This window comes from Eschrichtius robustus, chromosome 5 (genome assembly GCF_028021215.1).
Source record: "Eschrichtius robustus isolate mEscRob2 chromosome 5, mEscRob2.pri, whole genome shotgun sequence".
Lineage (NCBI taxonomy): Eukaryota > Metazoa > Chordata > Mammalia > Artiodactyla > Eschrichtiidae > Eschrichtius > Eschrichtius robustus.
Window position 1 is genome coordinate 125,337,672 of NC_090828.1, and position 23,482 is coordinate 125,361,153.

Below are 23,482 nucleotides of genomic sequence, written 5' to 3' on the forward strand. Positions count from 1 at the left end.
TGCCCAGTTCCTTCAGATGATTCTGGGGTCTAGTGACACATCCAAGAGGTAAATGTGAAAGGGAACTGAAGACTCTTCCAGTCACTCCATTGACGAGCCGCAGGCTACATGGTACTTTGGTGGCACGTGACCGAGTGGGTCCAGGCTAAAATTAATTAGAGACAGATTGTTAAAGGACTTTCATATCGTAAGATATGTGGTACCAGTACCATGTGGTGCAATATAGTAACAGTTGTTATTGTAGCTGGTAATTATAGTTAGTCATGGCAGTTTAGGGAGGGGGCAGGAGAAACTTAGTGCTCTTATTTATTGTATCTTCGGGAGGCCATGTCCAGAGAGTGCAGTAGCAAAGGAAACTGTCAGTTCTCAGGAAAGGCTATATGGGATAGAATTCTGAAGTCATCATTTGCCATTTTATACTCCTTTATCGATTGTCTGTCCAGGGTTTTTACTAAGAACTGGTCCTCCACCCTGTGTCATGTTAAGGACCATGGACAGCAACAGGACAAGCGTCAGCAAGTGAATTTCAGGATCAAGAAAACCAGGGAGCATTAAGGCGTGTGGCGTCGCTAAGGAGTAGGGCAGGGATTCAGGGGGGTGGGCAGAGAAAGAAGAATGTGAATATAAAACGTCGCTCTGCCCACTGCCACCTGGGGCCACCTTGCTGCCTTGGCAGGAGAGTCCTCCCAGATTTCCTGTCTAGGCAGGACTTCCTTTCAGGGCATGGGTGGACCTCCTGTGGGGACAGAAAAGGGAACACATGAAAACAGGCAGCAACTTTGAAGTCGCTCCTAGCATTCTGATTGTAAAGCAACTGTGACTTAGAATTGACAAAACTGACTTTTCCTTGCTATCTGTATTTTTTCTACCTCCGTCAGGTACCCTCTGTTGACACTTTCTGGAGTTTCAAATGGGCATTACTTATGTGCTACCAAAACGGTGGTTCTTCATTGGAGGTGATTCTCATATTAGGAAGCTGTTTCACGACTGTTTGCAGGGGCAGGCAAGTGTCACTACTTGAGGATAGACGGGGGGGGGGGGGGGGGGCGGGAAGCATACTACTCTGTTATTGAAAAATTATTTTAAAATTCAAAATTCCACTTTTACCCCAGTTAGCTTAGTAAAGGTAACAAATTAGATCCTTGTGTGATTAAGGGGTGTCTTTCAGAGTCTAATGATTATCAGAGAAGGTGATATCCAGGGCCCACTTCGTGGGTGTGAACCTGTGCAGTCACATAGGGGCTTAGAAGGGCCCTGTGCTTGATTTAACGCTGTTCTGTCACCATCTTGAAATTCTTAATGTCTTTTTCACAAATGGGCCCCTGCCCTGGGCCCCACAAATTATGTCACTGGTTCTGAAAAAAACTAACATTTATTGAGCATTTAATATGTCCCAAGCATTTTAATGAATGGAGTCCCTATCACAGCCTTATAAATTTGGGAGTTTCTTCTCTTGAACATCCAGTCTTCAGTAAACTCCTGTGAACTAATATTGTTATTATTATCTATAAAGGAAACTAAGACTTAAAAGACGAAGTAATTGCCCCAAGCCACACAAAGCCAGAATCTGAACCCAAGCAGTGTAACACCTGGGGCCATGTGCTGTCTGGGAGAGTAGCTAATTTGTGAACCTGAACCCAGGACTTATACTGAATGTTGAACAGCTGACTCTGCAGTTATTATTTTCTTTGTTTTAAATATGTCAACGAATCAAGGGTTTGGGTCCATTGGATTCCAGTTAATTGAGGTGTTTCAGTAATACGATGAACGTGGCTCATGGATCTGAACTTCACACTTGATGACACACTGGACGAGATATCTTCTGGGACTCAACCACCAGCTTTCTGAATAAGTGATTCACATCCTACACAATGATGATACTTTTATGCACTCAAGTTAGAGGGTGTCTTATTTCATTAGTTTTTGATCAATAGAAAAGTATTTATGAAAAGAACTACAGCATCCCACATAAAACAGCTGAACAAGGAAACAGAGATTTATATGGAGTAAATGATTTGAAGCCCCTGGAATTATTAACATGGGGCATTTGAGGAGAAATATTTGTGGTTTCCAACTTACAGTCTGAGAAGAAAATTATTATCTTTAAAACTAGCTGATTAGTAACAAGTGTTCAAAATGGATCCTGAATTCTAAATAATAATTACTTCTTGGCAATTTGGACTTTCCCGTAGTTTCACAAATGAGTCTAAGGGCAGTTTCTTGTCTCTATAATGCTTTGTAATATTTATAGATCTATAACCAATTTCTTTGTAATAGTTATTTATAGATCTATAACCAATTCCTCTGAAAAATAAGAACTCACTTTTGGTATTCTCTGAGATTGAAAATGTTGCACCTGTTATCAAATGAAAGGAAACTCAGAGCAAGATTAGTTTGCATCTTTTAAGAACGTTTCCATCAAAGCAATTTATGAAAATCAATAAATCTGTAGGGATTTGAGAACACAGAATAATTTTAGGATTATGGTAACTGGTGACTGTCTCAGAAGAAAATAGAGAGATTATGTTATTTGTATTTATGCATCAAATATCCATTTAATACTTCACAATTTCCACCCTAGGAGATTAGGAATTTCTCTTTCGACCTTCTTTCTGGGTGCCTGGTTCACAAATTCATAGTGTTTACTGAACATGCTTGATGAGAACAAAGTGTTCTGTGCCTGCTGAGTCTCAAGCAAAAATGGTAGAAGCATTGTTCTATGTCTTGTGGAGGATATGCCTTTTTACTGAATTTTCTGATGCAGTTGTAAACCCCCTAATCTGTCATACAGATGTTTGTAATATCATATCATGTACTTTTGTCTTGGGTGTTACAGCTGAATCTTTAGTCAACTTACTAGAGGATTTGCTGGGGAAATCGAGGAGCAGTTTTGACTTGAAATTCTGGTGTCATTTCTAGCTCAGAGTTTGTTTTCAACAGTTCCTCCTAATTTGCTTGAAACACACACACACACAATTGAAATTTAAATATAAAATATATTTAGCAAACCGATAGAAAAATAAAAATAAATCCACCCGACTTGACAAATCCTACATTAATAGCTGGAAACTACCATTTGCCAAGAAATGACTTAGCTCAGTGAAATGTATTTTACAGCTAATCCTTTAATGTCTGTTTTACATATTACCCTTCCCACTGTTAATATTGAACAATATTGTAAGCTAGTAATTGTATGCCCTATATTTCAAATTGCTATTAGGAAGCCACATAAATAACAGTTTTCAACTGATTGTTTATAATACCCTGAGGCATTTCTTACCATGGGGTAAAGTAAGAGTGGATTTTAAAAAAACTGCTGTGGGGATGGAGCTACAGAGAAACTGTGACTCAGATCTGTAGCAACAAAGCCTATAAAGCCAACTGAAGTCATGAGTCTGAAACCCTGATAACACACAACTTAATATTAACTATCAAAGGAGCTGAGACTACAGGCCTTCGCCGAACATTCAGCCAGAAACCGCCTTTACTTGATATGTCTTCACAAATGTTGTGAAATGAATTGGACTCTCCAGCAACTTGTCCCACTAGAACCAGGACTTCGGGCTGTAAAATACAGATGAGGGCTCATCACCGACGTCATCTTCATCAACGCTCTGATCTATGTCTTACCCCAACCTCCCTGCAGGGAAAGACTGCGAGAGTGACTCTTATAGCCTGTGAAGGTCCCAGTGGTTATGTAATCTCCCAAACTCTGCATTTCATTTGTTCTCGTCTTTCCTTTAATCATGGCAGGTGGCACCCATCTTATAAATAATTCTGCATGATTTTTTTTTTTTTTTTTGGGTTCTCCAAAGCACTGACAGGGCACTTTCTCTTCCTAGGAGTTTCTCTTCTAGTGTCAAACAATAGTCATTTGATGTTTATGTCTCCTCATCGAACTTGCAAGGACAGAGCGGGACCCAGGTCTGGCTGCCTGCTGGCAGCCTGGATAATCATAGAGCACTCTGGCATCACAGAAGGAGCCACTCTAGTTCTTCAGGATTAGTGACTAGAGATCTCTGGAATGCAGGCAGCTCTTTGTACAGCCCTAGCATGCGGCGTGAGTGAGGATCCTGGTTGGAAACCCCTGGCACCCCTTTCGGGAAGAAGCGTGACGAGAAGGCTAGAAGCTGTGGGTGTGGCCTCTGTGTCCACATTGGCTTAGGGACCCTCCCTGTCTCTTCTTCCAGTGCTTGTTTACGTACCTAAGGGCCATGGAGGCCCACAGCCAAGTTCAGCATTAGGAAAAAATGTGTGGTGGGCAGAGGAAGAGGGGAGGAAACTTGAATTTTGGAGACAGTGATGGGTTCAAATCCCAGCCCCTCTACTTGCTCACCCACCGTGTGACTGGCCGCAGGTCCCTTGTTGCTGAGACATCCCTCTCCCCGCTCTCCTTTTGAACTCGCCTCTGTCGTCCTGCTGAGCCATATGCAGAAAAATGTCACTCTCTCTCATCTCTGGACCTTTGTACAGGTTCTGCCCAGAAAGCCCTGTTTTCCTTTCTTGGTTTCTTCCCCTGAATCATCAGTTCTTGTTCATAAAATCTCAACTTAGCTATCGCTTCCCGGGAAAAGCCTTCCCAGAGCCCCCTGCTGAGTTTTCCATGGCACATGACATTGAGGGTGCCCGGTGGCTTGTCCCACAAGCACCTCAGCGGCAGGGACTGTGTTTGTCCATCGTTGTACCCTGGATTAGAGGACATAGTGGCAGAGGACGTCATGAGAGGCCCTGAAGTCTGTGCCCAGGTTCAGATCCCTGACCTGAACAATTCCTTAACTTCCCTTGTTCCTCAGTTTATTCATCTGAAAAGTGGAGCTCATAATAGATTCTACCTTGTTAGGTGATCCTAAGGATTAAATAAGAAAAAAATCATGTCTTTTTTTTTTTTTTTTTTTTGTGCCTTAGCAAGGCATGTAGCGAGCACTCTATAAATGCTTGCTATTTTTTTCAGTTTTATTTTTCAGTTAGATCCAAATATTTATATACAGAACTGCATTTCCCTGAAAAGAATGTAGAGACCTAAGAAGGAAACATCACCAATACCAAAAATATTATCAATAATAATCATCCTCATAAGGAAAGTATATTTTTGAATAAATTAATGATTTATGTTTAAGCATAGTAAGTGAAGATATCACATTGTACTTAGAGTTATTTCTATTTTTAATTCTATGTAGTTTATCTTGTTGTCTAATTAATTTATATTGTTATTTTAGTAAGTTGTTTCTACCAAGCTATCATTAACCAGATTTAATTGTAGAATTAATGGTATAATCTCTGCCGTCAGACGGCCTGGGATTTAAATATGATTTATATGACCTTAGACAATATTTTTAGCTCTGTGCCTCAGTTTCCTCACCTGTAAATGGGGATAATAACAGCCCTTACTGTGAATTGTGATAAGGATTTACAAGGATAATAATATGCATGAAATAGATACTTAGTGCTAAAAAGAGCTCAGTGGTCTCAGCTATTGTTGTTACTGTTGTTGTTATGATTATTTCTTTTTCGGTTATCGATTATCTGCCTCTGAGAAAGGCTCTGGGCAGGAAAGTTCCCAAGGCAACATAGTTCACTTAATGGGAGTGACCCAAATTATGGGCTTAGCACTCAGGCAGAAATAAGCAACTCATCTTGCAAAAGAGACCAATGAGGATATCAGTTTCCTTCCTTCAGGGGAAAAGTGAACAGAATGTGGTAGAGTTTGGACTTAGCAGTAGGCAGATCTGGGAGAGAATCCTGGTTCTGCCACTTACTGGAATATAGCCTTGTGACACTGGATACCATCCTTAGTATTGGTTGAGTTCTTCATCCCTAAAAATTAAGATCTTAGCTTCTTCCACACAGTAGCATGAGGATTCATGAGATAAGATCAGGGAAGGGACTTCACTCAGTGCCCTTCTTCCCCCATGGGGCAGGAAGTAAATCATTTCTTCCTAATAAACAGTGCACTGGACTTCAGTGACCATCAGTGCTATTTCCAATAGGTCTTGTAAAAATAGAAGGTCAAGTTGTTTTTCTCCCTAATTCGTTTAGTTCCGTGAAATCAGAGGAAAAATTTGTTCACCCACATGTAAAAGTCAAAAAGCTTCAGAAATCCAGGAGAGTTTTCAAAAATCAAGCTTGATTAAAAATATAAAATGCAGTGTAGATAATTTTACAAAACAGCAGGGGCAATTGGAAAGCACTTATTAAAGTACCTGTTAAAGTAATTAGTGATAAAAATGGAAATTTCAAGGCACTTCTGTATCTCTTAGATCCCAGAATAGGCTCAGACTGTGCTGAATCACTTCCTCTCTCAGATCAGAGTCACAGAAAAAGACAAAAGAGAAGCTTCAAAGAGTTTTAGGATTGGGAGGCAGGTGTGAACCACTCTTCGGAACTGGCTCTTCCCAGGTCTGAGTGAGCTGAAGCCCTTACCATACATCCTGTTTCCCCACACCTGTCACTTGGCTGTTACATATTAAATACTTCTGATTCCTTTTTGTTTGTTTTATGTAAAGAGACCAAGGGATTTGGGAGCTTGACAGGGAGACCTAAGCCCCTATGGCCTGAATCTTTATTGCACAGAATATTATCTTATTTATATTTAACTGTGTTGCCACACTGACCCCTACCCTCACCACCCCCGCCTCTGTATCACTCTTCCTGTACCATGACCTCTTTTGCATATCCTGCCTTAAAATTCTTCTGTTTTTTTCTCATCTGTGTGTCCGGGCTCCTCATTCATATCATAGCCTCCACTAACGGGCTTCTTTGAGTCTGTTCATAGTCAGGACTCTTACATAGTAGATGCTTCATGAATGCTTCTTGTTGGACTAATTAGAGTGGAGACTCCCGAGGGCAAGGTCTGCTGTTTATATATCCTCATCCATCATCCCGCTGGTCCTCTCCCAGCAGGACCTCAGGGCACTGTTAATGGAATTTCAGAAGACAGGACAGATTTGAGACACTCCAGTCATCAGTCTAAGCTGCAGAAGCCCCAAATAAACTTCCTAGTAACCAAACCAAATGCTCCCTTAGGCAGCTACTGGGTAATCAGGTTGCCATGGTAGCAGGGACCCTTGAAGAAGGTTTTGAATATAGCTGTGGAATAATTGTTTCAAAAGTGTGTATAACCTTGGATCCCAGAGAAGTAGAGAAGAGGATGCAGAGCCATGTCATACGCAGAGGCACCATCCAGAGCGAAACGGAATGCACTCAAAACGGGTCACGGAAAGACGGATATGCAGGGCAAGTCTGAAAGCTGTCAGGGAAAATAATAATTGCACCAAGGACTGGTGTAGATGGCTAAAAAAAAATTAGCTATAAAAATTTCAGACTCTGAAGTGAGATCAAATCTTGATGGACATATTTTTTAAAGGACCTCTGAGAGAATATTCAAAAGACATGCTCTGTGTCGCGTCAGCAAGATGACCGAATGCAGATATTATGTTTTATCTTTGTATCCCCAAACGGAAATTGTGGCATAATTAATTAAACATCAGCTTTTATCCAAAAATATTTTGTCCTAGGCTCAAATTTTTGTGAATCTAAGAAAGGACTATATAATACTCAGTTACATAATACGCAGTTATGTAATGTTCAGTTTTATAATAAATTCTTAATGGAACAGAATGAAACCTCTGAAATGTGAACTAGGGGTCTGCCACAATATCTCTTGATGGGGTTGGGAAGGGCTAATGAAAAATCACATTTCGGAGTGTGGCAAAATGTAAATAAAAATGTAAGTCTAGTGTGTGAGAAAGATAAAACTTGGGGGGTTTTTGGATGATCATCTGGGGAGTAAAGCTTCCAAAGAAAAATTATCTCAATCAGGCTTCGAGTCATTTTAGGAGATTTCCTCGAACTTCCTTTCAGTGCCTTGTGCATACCTGTGAAAACTGCCTTATTACCCAACAGAAGGAACAAGGCTTATTCACTTGGAGATGTCTAATTCAAGCCATATTTAGAACAAGTCTCTTAAATACATACCAAATCCACCACATGTTTTCTACCCCTGTAACAGAGGATATCCAGAAAGGTGAACTCATAGGAAAAGCTATGAAATTGGCAAAATCCAAAGATGCTCATAGGATTTCATAATTACGTACTCCAGACTTGCTTCCCTTGTGCTGGGATAAAAGGAGATGAAACACACTGCCTGGGGACCAGCATGGGCTGAATTGAGGGAGCAGGAGTGGGGCTCTAGGAAGCTCTCTGGAAGCTGTGAGTTGAGATCAGATCTCCAAGGTGGAGGCAGGACAATGTGAAAACAAAGCCACAGCTGACGAAGCAGTAAATTCTTCATCCAAGAAATCAGCCTAGGATCCAGGCCACAATGAGACAGGAAGGAAGGGGGCAGGGTACAACTATTAAAAGAATGACACAACATTAAGAAGAACAGGATACGACAAAAACCGGTTAGAACCTACGATGCCCAAGATGGCAGAAGATTTGACTTCCAGTGGACCTTGAGCCTCACCGTAAGCTCATTGTAATGCATTAGCTAAATGACACACCCACAGGCGCCATGACAGTTCTGAGGCCAACCATAAAAGGCCAAAAAGTGAGTGATGCCACAATTCTTGGAAATCCCTGCTCCTTCCCCAAAATAGTTGGAATAATCCCTCCCACTCTTTAGCCTGTGAAATTACCCAGCCCATAAAAATTAACCACCCATATTTCAGTGCTGCCTCTCACCTTCTGAGACGGCCCACACTCTGTCTATGGAGTGTGTACCTCTCTAAATAAACCTGCTTTCACTTTACCACGGCTCGCTTTTGATTTCTTCCCTGCACGAAGCCAAGGACCCTCACTTGGTGGCCCACCCCAGGGACTCACCCGAGACCTGGGACATGACCATCCTCTCACGCCCCATTTTTCCGACAACTAGATCTGTGAGGGAGGGTGATTCCTAAACAAGGTCAAGTACAAATGAGCAACCAGCCAGGTTAGGGCAGTGGGAGCAGCGGCGCTCAGCACGGGGGTGGGCAAGAGCGGGTGAGTGTAGGCTCCGAGGCAAGGAGTGACCAGGGGCAGCTGCTGCTATTGTGTCTCTTGGGGAGAGTGCTGAATGGCTAAAGATACCAATGGTGCGTGGGCAAATCCCAAGAAATTCTTCCACTCCTAAATACCCTACCATGAACTTTTTTGAGAGTAGAAAAATACCTTCTGATGGATGGTAGAGTGCATTAGGAATAGAATTCAGGGAAATGTGGTCGGTAAAGAAGGTTGAGCCCTAGATCATTCGGCAATAGCAGAACTCATCACTTCATAAATAAAGTAGGAATTCAAGAATTGTGGGCAGAGAAGCCATCCCGTTTGACTGGGAGACCTTTTCCACAAGGGGGAGAAAGAACTCTAGAGAATATAAAACAGGACAGGGTAGAATTCAGGATCTTGGTACTGTAGCATCTCCCAAGCTTGAGTAAATCAAGGGGATTGAAGCAGATCAGATTAAAAACACTAATTCGCATTCACCTTTTGTGGCTGAACCTAAATTACCCGTGTTGGTAGTGTCCATTAATCAGATATACGCCATAGTCACTCTCATAATTTCTTTTTTACAGGTATTTGGTTTTCTTAGTTAGAGAGGAGAATAATTGTATGCATGATTATGGTATTAGATTAAGTCTCTCACCAAATCTGAACGAAGATAAGAGAGCAATGGTTAAACAATCCTTTTTGTATGTTCCTCTTTACGTCTGAAATCCTGAAATGAAAAACTTCACACAATCCTTTTCAAACTTTAGGGAGTACATCAATAAATACAAAAGCTGCTCATTACCCTGTTTCACTTGGTTTTTCCAGTATGGTTTCCCGTGTTACCCACATTTCTCAGATAATCTGCTTTTTAACCCCACCTTGTGTCACTAAGTAAGGACTCAGTGTCGCCCTGGCCTCAGCAATCACTGCCTTCCAGTTGTGACATCGTCTCGGTACTGAGCAAAACTCCAAAGGCAGAATTCTATTAAATGCAACAAGCCTTCACTAAGCATCTGAAGAAGTGCAGCTCCGTGAGTGAGGAGGGAAACAAAAAATGGCAAAGCAGCCCTCCAGCCTCACTCTTGAAAGGCCAGGCACACCTTGGTCTCAGCCTCGGCTGCCATCATTAGCTGGAGAGCTGCAAAGCCATCTGGGCTACTGTGAAAGGGGCCACTCCACCTCCATCCCGCCAGATAATGCATAGCTGGTCTCAGGTGCAGTCCTTCTCGGCCTTGAATTACAGGTTCAAAACTGTAAAATAGAAAATAGAGCTGGCTGACTGAAGGCAGAGTAATCCACCCAAAATTATTAGCCCAGCTTGTATTTCTGGCCCTGGCTGCTCTGGCACCGCCAGGTCCCCAAAGCTGACCATGGTGTCTTACTCTGGTGTGAGGCATGTGCCCTGACTGTGGATTGAGCTACACCAGGGCTTGTCACACAACTCCTCACCCCTGCCCCTGCATAGTGACACGAAGTAGGCCTCTTCTCCATGAAGCTGAAAATGCGTATGTGAATATGTGTTTCTGAATGTGTATATAATGTGTGTATATACATGATGTGTGCATATGAATTTGTGTATGTGTGTCTTTATTTAGTGACTGCTTTGTTTGCTATAGAGTACTTATCTCAGAAAAGGGTGACATCAGCCAGTTAATATTAACAAACAAACAAACCCCCAAATGATTAATGGCTCAAACCCAGTGTAAGTTTCTTTCTCATGGAAAGTCCAAAAGAGGTACTTCTGGTCCCAGGGCAGCTCTTTTCCATTGACTATTCAGAAATCCAAACTCCTCCTACCTGCTGCCTCCATCTTCAACACGTGACTTCTGTGATTGCTGTGCTAAGTTAGCTGCATCAAACTGGTGGAAGGGGAAAGAGGGTGGAGCACCGCATGTGGGAGATATTCCCGGGCCAGGACAGATATCACTTTTGCTCATACCCTATTGGCTGGAACTAACCCTGTCACATGGCCGCACCTACTGCAAAGGATGCTGGGAAATGTAGTCCAGCTGTGTGGCTAGAGGGAAGAGGGAATGGGTTCCATGACACCTAGCCAGCCCCTGCCACAGGGACAAAGCAGAAATCGAGGGCTTGGCCTGCATTCTCATGGAGCTGGTCACCCCATTAGGGAAATAGACCCTGCAATACAGGAGCAATTCAGCAATTACGCACTTCAGATAAAGGGCCAAAATGATGGAGGACGTAATCCATCCGGGTGAGGAATCCCCTGGGGGCTACTGATGACAGACAACCTTACGGGCAGGTTTCAGTGCAGTCCTGAATAGTGAGCAGTTTTCAGGCAGGTGGGCAGGAACGTGGAGAGTGTGCTATAGGCAGACGGACAAAAGCACCAGCTCAGAAGTGAGAGGGGCCCATTCTAGAGACAATGAAACCAGTCTGGCAGGAAGGGAGGGGTGAACAGTTACCATGAAAGGAAGCATTTGAGTGAAAAGATCTCACTGGCCTCTAGTTTGAGAATGTGTGAGGCTGGGAGTCTCTATTTCTAAGACCAAGTGAAATCTCAGTTACTGAGATAGTATAAGAAGTGATGTGAGGTCAATTTCAAATCTATAGTGAGTAATATTGTTATCTCTCATGTCTAAACACACACACAAAGACACACACACACATATGCACACACACACACACAAAATCATGTCCGAGTCAAATCCAGGATTCATCCAGATTCGTAGGCTAAAGATTTCAAGTTTGAAAATTTTCAGGTGGGAGATTTTTATCTGACTGGACACTTATTCAGTAAACATGAACTGTAGGTAGGTAGTCATGTGATAGTGAATTTGCCCTCAGACTAAGCAGGTGGACTTCCTTGAAGAGGCAGGGGTACTCTCCTGTTAGTTATACTCTGTCAATGATTTTAATTGATTTCCTCATGTATACATTCTACCTACTTTTCACTGAGACCTGGATTAAGGCCAGATAACATCACAACACCAGTTTGAAAAGTGATATTCTCTCTCCCTCTCTCTATGAGAATTTATTTATTATATATGTATATGTAGAAAATATAAACCTTTCATAAAAATACTTATTATAAAAGTATAACACCTAATGGGATTGTGAGCTTTTGTGGTTATTTAACCATGAAGGATGTTTATGTGAAAGGATGATATTTACCTTTTATTTTCTTACCTACAGCCTTAACACAGGAGTAGATTTTATTTTCCTCTAAGTCAATTTTTATTCTCCTTACATACATGTAAGCTATAACGACAAATGATTCATTTGTACCTTAGCATTTAAGAAATTACCAACTCTCTTATTTGTAGTGAGGTGAATGGACCTAGAGTCTGTCATACAGAGTGAAGTAAGTCAGAAAGAGAACAACAAATACCGGATGCTAACACATATATCTGGAATCTAAAAAAAAAATGGTTCTGAAGAACCTAGGGGCAGGACAGGAGTAAAGACGCAGATATGGAGAATGGACTTGAGGACACAGGGAGGAGGAAGGGTAAGCTGGGACGAAGTGAGAGAGTGTCATGGACATATATACACTACCAAATGTAAAATAGATAGCTAGTGGGAAGCAGCCACATAGCACAGGGAGATCAGCTTGGTGCTTTGTGACCGCCTAGAGGGGTGGGATAGGGAGCGGTGGGAGGGAGACGCAAGAGGGAGGAGATACGGGGATATATGTATATGTATAAATGATTCACTTTGTTATAAAGCAGAACTAACACACCATTGTAAAGCAGTTTTACTCCAATAAAGATGTTAAAATAAAAGAAATTACCAACTCTCAGTTATGACAATTAATTGGTATAAGACTGTGTAAATTTCACAGTACTATCTTATTTATTATCCTTTCTGACTGTGGCAATACCTCTCCCTACCTGAGAGGTAGGTTAAGTAGCCTCTTGCATCCCTTTGTAACAGGCAAGGAATCTGAGACAAAGAGGTTCAATTACATCCTGAGATCTGGTAAAATCTGTGCCTTCGGGCTGAAACTCAGGTCCCCTTGCCCTAGGATCTGTCCCCTCTCCTTCATGATTTTACCTATTTCCATGGAGAGAACTGACCACTTGCATAAAAATAACTAAAATATAACATCATTTAGGAGGATGGGTTTATATATACACATATTCATGCAGAAAGCAAAGCGATGACATCATATATCTGGTAAGAAGTGTAACCATGAACTGAATAAGAAGTCAGATATCTAATCTATAAGGACTCTTCCCCCAAATCACATGATATACCACTCAAAATCATCATTTCTTTTGTTGAATGTCATTTCCCATAAATTCTTTGACTCTTTGCATATTGATAAATGTGTTCGTAAGTCTTAGAATGTTATTCTTTTGGCACTCTCTCAGTCCTTAAAACCTATATGTGGGTGGAGAAAATACGGACAGCTTTTTCTTTACGGACTACAGCAAGCATCGGTTGGGTACTTACTGAGTATGACACGTTGTGTGACAGATCCCGGGGCTTAAAAGATCTTTGATTCTAGAGGGAGCTCGAGATAAGGATTATAAATATTGTGCGGAAACAACACCCTGGCTCTAGTTACCTATTGATGTCTTAGCATTGTTGGAGAAATTAGAATCTTCAAAATAATGGAAAACCAGATATCTAGGATTTATGTTCTTTTTGGTGAAGGTAACTCCACAAACACAAATTGAGAGAAGCAAGAGTATAAGTCTGAAGCAGATGATTCTAAGCTCTACTGATAAGAAGGAGAACTGATCCATAGCAGAAAAAAAAAAAGAAATGCCTTTATTCCTTCAGATGGATGCAGCGCAATGCTACCAGAGTGCTTATCCTTCAGTGGGTGCTGAATAGATGTTTGTTGAGTGACTAACTAACCAGGTACACAGGGCTTTCACACAAGTTCAACCTGAAGGAAGTCAAATGGGGAACAGTAAATATGGCTCATTTTAGTGGAGTTTACAGCCCTGCTGACAACATGGTGGATCTGCTGGGACAAAGTGACCCTGGGGCAACCCCTGCACGCTAAGATGATCCTAGCATTAATTATTGGCAGAGAACTAGACATTTCCCAGATCAACGTCAGTATGCAGCAAGGCCTTTCCTGGGAGGAAAAGGAATAGAAAAACTTTTCAGAGGTGAGGGAGGCATCTCAGCCACATTATTTACTTATTCGATTCGATTTTTTAGTGTCTGAAGTCACAAAAGTTGTAACCAAGACAAACCAGGCTGTAAGTACCATTTTTAAAATGTCATCAGCCTAGCAGAAACATTAGACATAAATCACGAGTTTTATTGTATTTGCAATTAAAAAGATCAAATTTAATATCTACAGAAAAGCCTTAGTAATTAGGATAAAGATTAATATAGTGAAATGTCCCTGGTTTAGCAGGCCACCCAAGCAAAGCTGAAATAAAGAATTGAGTATATAATCGAATAGCATGTGAATATTAATGCACAAAGCCCTCCAAGTCCCCAGATCCCTGATGCAATTATTTTTTATTCACATTAATTGTTCCTAACAGATGACATTAATGACTTTGAGTTAAAATGTGTGCAAGGGAAGATTTCACAAGATCAGTGCTGTTTAGAAATAAGGTCACTTTTATAATTATTTGCTCAGATTTTAACCACTACTCAACATAATAAGGTTAACATGGTGAGTGCTTTTTAATGTGAATATCAAAAGTTAATTTAATGTTAATATCAAAAGCCAATAAGTGTATTGGGGTATTCACATTTTTCTTGCTATTTCTTTTTCCTTACTACTTATTTTCCAACACATACTGACAGACTGTGAAAGTGTGATTATTGTTTATAATCTGTAATTGCACATGTGTATGTATAGAACACTGATAAACTCAGATAAACTTTTTTGAGTTAGGATATGTGTTATCTAATCTAGAAATGTCAACTCTTTTGAGATTTACCTGTCCAAGGCAAGATTTGAAACAAACAATTAAATCAACACTATTCAAAATTTCTGCCTGTTTTTACCCAGAAACTTCACTCACGCATCTTAGATCTTTCAACCGGGGATTTGCTCTCAGATGTGGAAAGAAGCCGGAGTCTGACGCACTCACGAACTGATGTTGAAATGCACGTGAGTTTCCCTGTCGCCTTCAGAACACTTGTTCAGGTTGTTATTTTTCTTCCTTCCATCAGAAATGATGTCACAAGTGAACCATAAAGCACATCCTTGAAGCATTGTCAGGCAGATTAAAAATACTTTCCTTTCTTGTGTTCTCTGCAATTCAATATCATGTCCCCCAGCTGATGAAGTAAGCAGAAAGTGTCACTCTCGGCAAAAATATCATAAGTCTTGCCTCGTCCCCAAGATACCTCTTTGGGTATTGATTACTTTGATCTCAAAGTCTCTGAGAAATGGCCAAGGAGCTTTTTATTAAAGCCCATGTCCCATATTACTCATCCTACTTTTATGATATATTATGTATGAACTTTAAAAAATTCATGGTCTGTACTTTTTTTTTTTCTTTAGCTAGGGTTATCTTTGTGCTTATTTGGCAAAACTTTAACCAGCGTGGTTTTTAACTCTCATTGACATAAAAAAAGTATCTTGAAAAACACAAGAGCCAAATAAATATATACTGAAAAATGTTAGGCTTAAAACAATGACAGATGGACATGTGTGGATAACTGGCCTTTTATTTTACTTTATAATTTTATAAGTGTAGCTAGGAGAGTCTATATCGAAGGTAAATATTCTCTAGTTAGATTGGAATTAAATGTCAGTGGAATGCTGTCACTTTAAACATTCATGAAGACCTTAATGGCATCCAATCTATAATATGGCCTTAAGATCAGGAATTTTTAAGTTGCAGTTTTTATCCAAGAAATCCTTGCCTTCATTCTCTCTGTCTCTCTCCTTTTTGTTAACTAAAATTATGGATTTTGTATTGCATTTCTCATAGTAAGGATGTTAAAGCATATGAGTGCTTCAAGGTGGTAATCTAAAATACACTATGGGAAAAAGACACTTTGAATAGTGTAAACGGTATACTTTGCCAATTAAATCAACACAATTAAGGTAACGTTGCAACGGAAACCAACATACATCTTGTGGCAAAGAAGAATTTTAATAATAATCATTATCTATTACTAATTACGACTCTTCTCAGGAGGATGTTTGGAAGGAAGTCTGTATACGTGCAGGGGTCCTGCTTATTGGCAGGGGCCTTACTTGGAGCTATATCATAGCGGCTGGGACCTGGGCCTCACATCACAATGTTGTATGGACTGGGTGACCTTGGACAAGATTGTAACACCTCAGTGCCTCAGCTTCCCCATCTGGAAAATGAGAAAAAATGATATTTCTTTTCTCTTTCTGAGAGTTGTAGTGAGGATTGAATAAGATAATATATAAAATGTACATAACACAGTACCTGCTAACAGCCTGGAGCCGTAACGAGATCTCCGCTGCTTTAGCCCTCTCGCGTTCTTAAGTATTTGGCCGCATGCCACGGCCACAGAAGAACATGGCGAAGATGGAGAATGAGAATAGAGAAAAGTGTCTACTGGTGTGTCTCTACAGAAGGTCACATCAGTGACCCGTGGAAATAAAGTACACCCACTTCTGGCTGTTTCTCAGCACAGCGCCCACGTGTAAGACCATGATGGCATATTAAGAAGTGTAATGCATGGTCCCTTAGGGAGGCTATAAAGTATAATTTTGTTGAAAAGCCAAGACACACACATATTAAAAAAAGAAACATTTTTAGTAATAGTAGTAAAACCTGACAGTTACTAACTTTTACTATTACTACTAATTACTGAGTATCATTAAGTGTACTACTCCTAATTGGCAGGGGCTGTTCACTCTTCACATTGATCTTATGTGGTAGGTTCTTTCATTATCTCCAGTTAGAAAGAAGGAAACTGAGGCATGGAGGACTTAAATAATTTTCCCAAGGTCAAAGAGTTAGCCAGTGAGAGAGCCAGGATTTAAACCTTATCAGTGGCCTTGGGGTTCAACCGCTCAATCACAGAACAGTTATTCACTGGAGCAGATAATCCTACATGATAATCATGTGCTGATGAGGGAAGAAACTTCAGGACAGAGGAGCTCACTTTTCAGCCATGATGTCAGAGATTCTGGGTCCCTTATTAAATTCCAACATTGATTGCCCAAGGTCAGGGAAAGGTGGGAGAATTTCCCAGTAGAGAGGACTCGCCACTTCCTCTTCTTGGCAAAGAATTACTCTGTAATCACCCCACCACACGCGCACACACACACACACACACACACACACCGTCCCCAGTACACTGCTCCAAGGGAGAGCTCACACCACTCCTTTCATCCTACTCAGCACAGCCCACGTCACACTGTGAGATACGCAACTTGCTACCAAGTAATCCACACGAGAGGTAATCGTCCCTCATCGCTCCTCCTAGGCTAGGGGCTTTCTACTCAAAGCACAGGCCCTGGGCCAGCAGCATCAAAGCACCTGGGAATTTCTTAAAATACTACATCTTAGACCCCACCTCAGAATTACTGAATCAAAATCTGTATTTAACAAGATCTGGGATGACTTATGTGCCCTTGAAAGGATGAAAAGCCCGGCTTAGAGGACACTTCTGTGCATAACTACCCCAGCCCTGCCTGCCCCACATGGCATTGATGGGCCTTCCCCACCTCCCCACAGTGTCCTCCATCACATCTGGGCATCTCAAGTTCAAGGTCAAGGGAGAGGCAGCAATGCCTTCCTTCTCCAGCTCATCTTCTGCGTTCTAGTGTCCTGTCATCTTAATCCGACATCTGTATGGAGGTGCACACATGTGTGACAACTGGGCAAGGAAGCTTATTTGTTAAAAAGAGGCCTGGGAATTGAGTTGAGTTGTAAAAATAGACAGTATTTTGATAGGTGAGGTGGGAAGGTATAGATGGGAGAGAGAGAGAGAAATCACATATAAGCTTCAGTACTTTGGGAAAAGGTAGAATATAAACGGTGACTGACACCTGTGCAGGGTGCGAAAAAAGCCATGGGAGGAGTTTAGATCGGATGGCCTCAAAGGACATGGATGCAATCTCTCTCTGGATAGTAGACACAAGTTCCAGAGCAGAGGTAGTCCTAAATAAAAACCACCACCCTGCTGAGCCAAACAGCAAAATATCAGAGCATGGGATGGAGAAAATAGAGGACACACAAGTAGAAGTGGCTCATGATGTGATATTTCTGAAAGTCTGTTCAGGGCATGTTCCAGATGTGTGTGCCGTGGCTGAGTCCTAGCTGCCTTGTGCGCCTGTGCGCTGGGACCACTGGCAGAGGGTAGTTGTTGAGATACAAACATGAACTCCCTTTAACTAAGTTACATCTGACGGTAAATAAGGTCATAAATCAATAAATATGTCTGAAAGCTGGATTTTAAGACAACTTTCTCCTTTCAGTGATACTTAGAGCCAAATTTCAGGGGGAAAAATAGAGTAGTAAAATTCCTTGGCATTTTCAGATCACTTAAAGAGGTTATTGTGCAGCCAAAATGAAGTATCGATAGCAAGGCAGATGCCTGATATTGAAAATCTAACGTTATTAAGCATTATGGATATTGATTAGACAGCAGATTAAACATGCCCTCTGTACCGATGCAGGGGTTTCCTACTGACCACGAGTGCTCCCAGAACAGCATTACCTTCCTTCCCCAAGCTGGTGTTTAGTCATCGTCACATGGAATTGCATTTGGAGAACAGTGATATGTTCTCAGGTACTAAAGACACCCGTAAAGTGTCAATAAATTGCACAAGTAAGAGACTTTGCCATTCTGCCAGTGACACAACGACAGATGGTTTCCCATCGATGAGTTTGTGAGACAAAGCTTTTCTAGATAGGGGACAGGAATGAGACTGTAATGGAGAGATTCCATTCTTGTGATCGGGATGCTGAATTAGTTTAGCCTGTCCAGTTAGTGGAGCTTCATTTGTTACATGAGGGGCCTGTAATGTGGCTGTCAAGATGTTCTGGGGTGTCTACAGCTTTGTCACCTGTCCCCTATGCAGACCCACTAGAATTCTCACTGCTTGGATCCTTCTGTGCGGGACCCAGATCTGTTTGATGTGAGAATCTTTACCATTTGGGTAGCCAACCGATATGAAAAGTCCTAGGGTCTTTACAACAGAGCCTCATGATTCCCGGGTTTGGTGTTCCATTACAGTACATGGCTTCCTGGGCATTTGATCCCCGACTTATAATGTTGTTATCAGAGCCATAGGGATCATAGGAGTAATCTGGTAGGACTGCCCCACCCTACACCAGAAGACAATAAGATCCATGGAAGTTAAATGCTTTCTTTCTCAATATCTCGTATCTGGTGGCACTTGTAGCCTGAGAGCCAGGTCGCTAGACTCCAGTCCGGGGCCCATGCTCTTCAGCCCTTAAGCCAAAGATGCTGCTCTGTCTTCTTCCTTTTGTAGCGTTAAAGTCATGTCTTGATATCGATCTGATTCTTTAACCAGTATGACTGGATAAAATGGGAAACTACCAGTGTCATATTTCTGCCTAACGATGATGGCAGCTCATAATAATTGAGCACCTGCTTAAGCCAGATCCTATGCTGTACGCTTCTCATCTGGAAACTCACTTGGTCCTTGCAGTGACCCTAAACGGTACGCGGTATTATTATTATTCACTTTTTAAAAAGAAAATGTAGCTCTAAAAGATTAAATAATTTCCCAGGCATGTTAGTCAGAGTCATAGCCAGATTGGAACCCCTAGTCTGTCGACCCCAAAGTCTGTGTTCCTAACCACAGTGCTGTATTCGCTCCTACCTCATTATGATGTTGAGTTGGTATTTCCTCTCCCCCTAAGCGAAGTCCTAGGTCAGAGCTGTCCTGCTTTTTTTAGGAATGCCAGCTGAACACAAAATCAGGAGCCCCTGCTTTGAAACGCCCTGGCATGGGGGTTGCCATCCGTGGTCATCTCTGTCCTCGAAGCAGCTGTAGCAGCAGCGAGCTGTCTCTCTCGAGCACCTGCAGCGAATACTCCAGCGGCTCCTCCTACACGTGGCATGATGGGAAGAACCTCAGGAAAAGGGTAAGGCTCCTTTCAGGCCACTGCAGCGTCAGAGAGAACCAGAAAAGAAGCCTCTTCCGGTAGGAAGGCGGAAGGTGGGAGGGAGGCGAAGAAGGAAATGACCATTTGCTGAGTTCTTGTTCATTTACGCCTCACAAAACCAAAAGAGGGAAATATGATTCTCCCCATTACATAGAAGAGGAAATTGGCTCCAGAAGGTTAAGTTCCTTGCTAGAAGTCACACAGCCAGTGAGAAGTGGAATGATGATTCAACCTCAGATGACGAGGCCATCATGGGAGGGAGTTTGGGAGAGAAAGACATTTCCCTTCTGTGCTTTGGTGGAGCCCACTGAGTTCCCAGATTTATATCGAGTTGGAACTGGAACCCTGGCCTAATGGAACTGACCACGCTTCAGACCGACTAAGACATTTTCAATTAGTTTTATGGCCATCATGGCTGTGATGCTCAGAGAGACTTGTTAATGTCCACCGCAAATGAGAGTGAACTTGGCCACGTGCCAGGTCATTCCAGACTGAGCATCCGTGAGAACTCAAAGAAGAGGTTTTCTTCTAGAGAATAGGGAGAGCGGCGCATTCTCTCCGAATAAATGGCCGAAAGTTTTGGAAGTATCATTAGCTTTGTAGGCGTTTACTGCTTAAAAATAGCATGTATTATATTGACCTTTAATCAGTGCAATAGCCTCATAAAACACTAATATTATGGCTGTAAATTGGAGGGTGGCACAGTAGAGAGAGAGAATTCCATGGTAGATGACAAGCGCTATGGCTTCAGTGAAAGTCGAGCATGTCTCTACTTAGATGCCAGGAGTTCCTCTACCAGATTTTTAAATAACTCTTACGGCTGGAATGACTCCCATCTGCAAAGTGGGCTCACACAGCTGAAGATTCCTTCATGATTTGAATAAACATCTTTGCACACTGGTATAAGCCAAGAATCTGGAATAGCTGTTTCTGCAGTTTCCTAATGTTAAACAAAAACAAAGAGTACAGGAGAATGGAAACCCTGAAACCGAATATTTAGAGATCAGTTTTCTGTCATCTGTATAAATTTAGTTTATGACTTCAGAAGCATAAGAAACCAGGGAAATTCCATAACTGCCAGAAAATTTGGGTGAGGGAGGAGGTTTTTCATACTCTGAACAAGAACTCAGAAAAAGATTTCAAGCTTGAATTCAGAGCTTATTCCCTTGGACTCAGACTTACAGTGCAAAGTGCGGAGCCTGGGGTGTTATCAAAATTGCTCCTTCTAAGGAGCTGTTCGGAGTTCTGAATAATGACTGCTAGGGACCTGGCCTTTAGCAGACTGGGGAGATGGTCGGGGGGGAATGTTCCCCCTCTTTGTCTCTGAATATTGCTGGCTCCCAGAGCCCCCTGCTCAGCTCTTTTCATTCACAGCTCTTTCTCTCTCTCTCTCTCTGAGCCTCTTTTCTTTTCTTTTCTTTTCTTTCTTCCGTGAAATTTTTCCAGTTAGAACAACCCTCGATATTCTAGGGACATCTCTTCCCTGAAAGAGGAAAAATAAGGTTCTCAAGACACTTCACACACACTCCATTAGCCATCATCTGGAGATTTAACAGTGTCCCATCTCAAAATGGCTGTGGAGTACCTGCGTGCCTGTCACATCTCCCAGAGAGAAGTCCTAATTCTCAGGGATCCAGCAGACCAGACCCAGTCCCATGAAGACATTTTATTTTATTTTATTTTGTTTTATTCTTATTTGTTTGTTTATTTGTTTTTGGCTGCGTTGGGTCTTCATTGCTACTCACGGGTTTTCTCAAGTTGCGGCGAGCGGGGGCTACTCTTCGTTGCGGTGCGCGGGCTTCTCATTGCGGTGGCTTCTCTTGTTGCGGAGCACGGGCTCTAGGCACATGGGCTTAAGTAGTTGTGGCTCGTGGGCTCTAGGTGCACGGGCTTCAGTAGTTGTGGCGCACAGGCTTAGTTGCTCCGTGGCATGTGGGATCTTCCCAGACCAGAGCTCGAACCCGTGTCCCCTGCATTGGCAGGCGATTCTTAACCACTGCCCCACCAGGGAAGAAGTCCTGAAGACATTTTAAGTTGATATTATTTAAGGACCTTCTTAAGATCTTACCATGTACCAGCTACTCATTTAGTATTAACTTACATAATAAACTCATACAATATGAATTTGAATGTGAATATAATATTAACCTATGTAATAACAAATGTATGACCAATGGTTCTTTAGTAGTTCATAAGTATTTTTTTTAAATATTGTTATGTGTAGAAACAGAAGGGAAGCCTGCGTGAAATGCACTGGCCTGCCCTCCATGGAGGAATCTGGCTCCTATTATTGAGTATTTACCACATGTCAGCTTTGTCAGCTCTTCATAAGTACTAGCTCATTTAATGCTCGTGATAGCTTATTAAGTAGGTTCTCCTATTTCCTCCATTTCACAGAGAAGTAAACTGAGGTGCTGAGAAATTAAATATCCATCCCAAGGTCTCCTAGCCAGTAAGCGGAGCTGGGCAGTTGGTTCCAGAACCTTAACCATTCTGCTAGACTGACCTTCTTCAATCAGCCTAAAACTTGGAGGAGTCCCAGTTGTTGGGATGGGTTTGTTTCCATTAAGACCAAGAATGTCCTTTAAAAAAAAAAAAAGAATGTGTAAAACTGTTGCCTAGTCAAGAAATAGGAAAGAACTGTGGACATTAAACCCAGGCTCCTACCTTATCAGCAGCATCTTTCAGCCAGCTGCACTGCTCCCCAGAGCAACTCTCTTCTGACTTTTCCCTGCAAAGAACGAAGCCACCAATATGAAATGCCAGCTTCGTCCCACCATCTCCCCGATAGGAGATTCATGCTTTTTTTCAAGTTTCAAGATTATCCTCAACCTTTCTCAAGCTCTTAAATACGATGACCTCCTGTGGAAAACTGTTGGAGGAATGTGGCTAATCTCACAGGGTGGGGGGCCAGGGCCCTGGGAGGTTTGCAGCCTCGGGCCCTGGGATGACTCAGACCACAACATGGGCAGGCTCCGCTCCGGGGAGGCAGAAGGGAAGTGCGTAGGCAGACACAGAGCACATCTTCTACGGCGTGAACAAATCTGCCCTCTTCAAGCTCTAAGAGGGTACTTTTGCCTAGCTTCTCTTCTTTTTTGTGAACGTGACATCAGGATCTTGGAAATTCTTAGAAACCCAAGCTGTGGCAGTCTGCTCACTGGTCAGTCTATAATACCCAGACTTCCTGAAGGGATTTCTTCTGATTTCCGAAGGAGTTTTTAATGGCACAGCAGAAGAGGAGGGGGAAGGGGAAGCATCACCAAAATAGGATCTATCCACAGCAACTTCTGACCCTGGAGAATTTTCCAAAGAGAATATATAATTTGACTTAAAACCAAATATACATATAACAAATAAAGAAAAAATAAACAAGACATATTGTTGAAAACAAGATTTTTATGATTTTTATGAGAAAGTTTTAGATGTAAGCAGATGCTCACAGCTTACTAAAAAGCTGAGATTCCAGGGTAAGTTTCCGACATGGACTTGACCTCTGC

At 41.9% G+C, this 23,482-nt stretch overlaps 1 protein-coding gene across 11 annotated transcripts in view; it reads left to right on the top strand.

Moving 5' to 3' along the window:
- The window catches only part of NCKAP5 (NCK associated protein 5), a 1,051,318-nt gene that overhangs the window by 923,307 nt on the left and 104,529 nt on the right, over nt 1–23,482 (top strand). For all 11 annotated transcript variants that reach the window (XR_011074154.1, XR_011074153.1, XM_068545242.1 and 8 more), the window contains 2 exons: nt 14,921–15,022; nt 19,776–19,964. Coding sequence is in view for 9 of the 11 variants with exons in the window: in XM_068545242.1 (XP_068401343.1) it covers nt 14,921–15,022; nt 19,776–19,964 (291 nt within the window). In the remaining 2 variants the exon portion in view is untranslated. The remainder of the gene's footprint in view (nt 1–14,920; nt 15,023–19,775; nt 19,965–23,482) is intronic.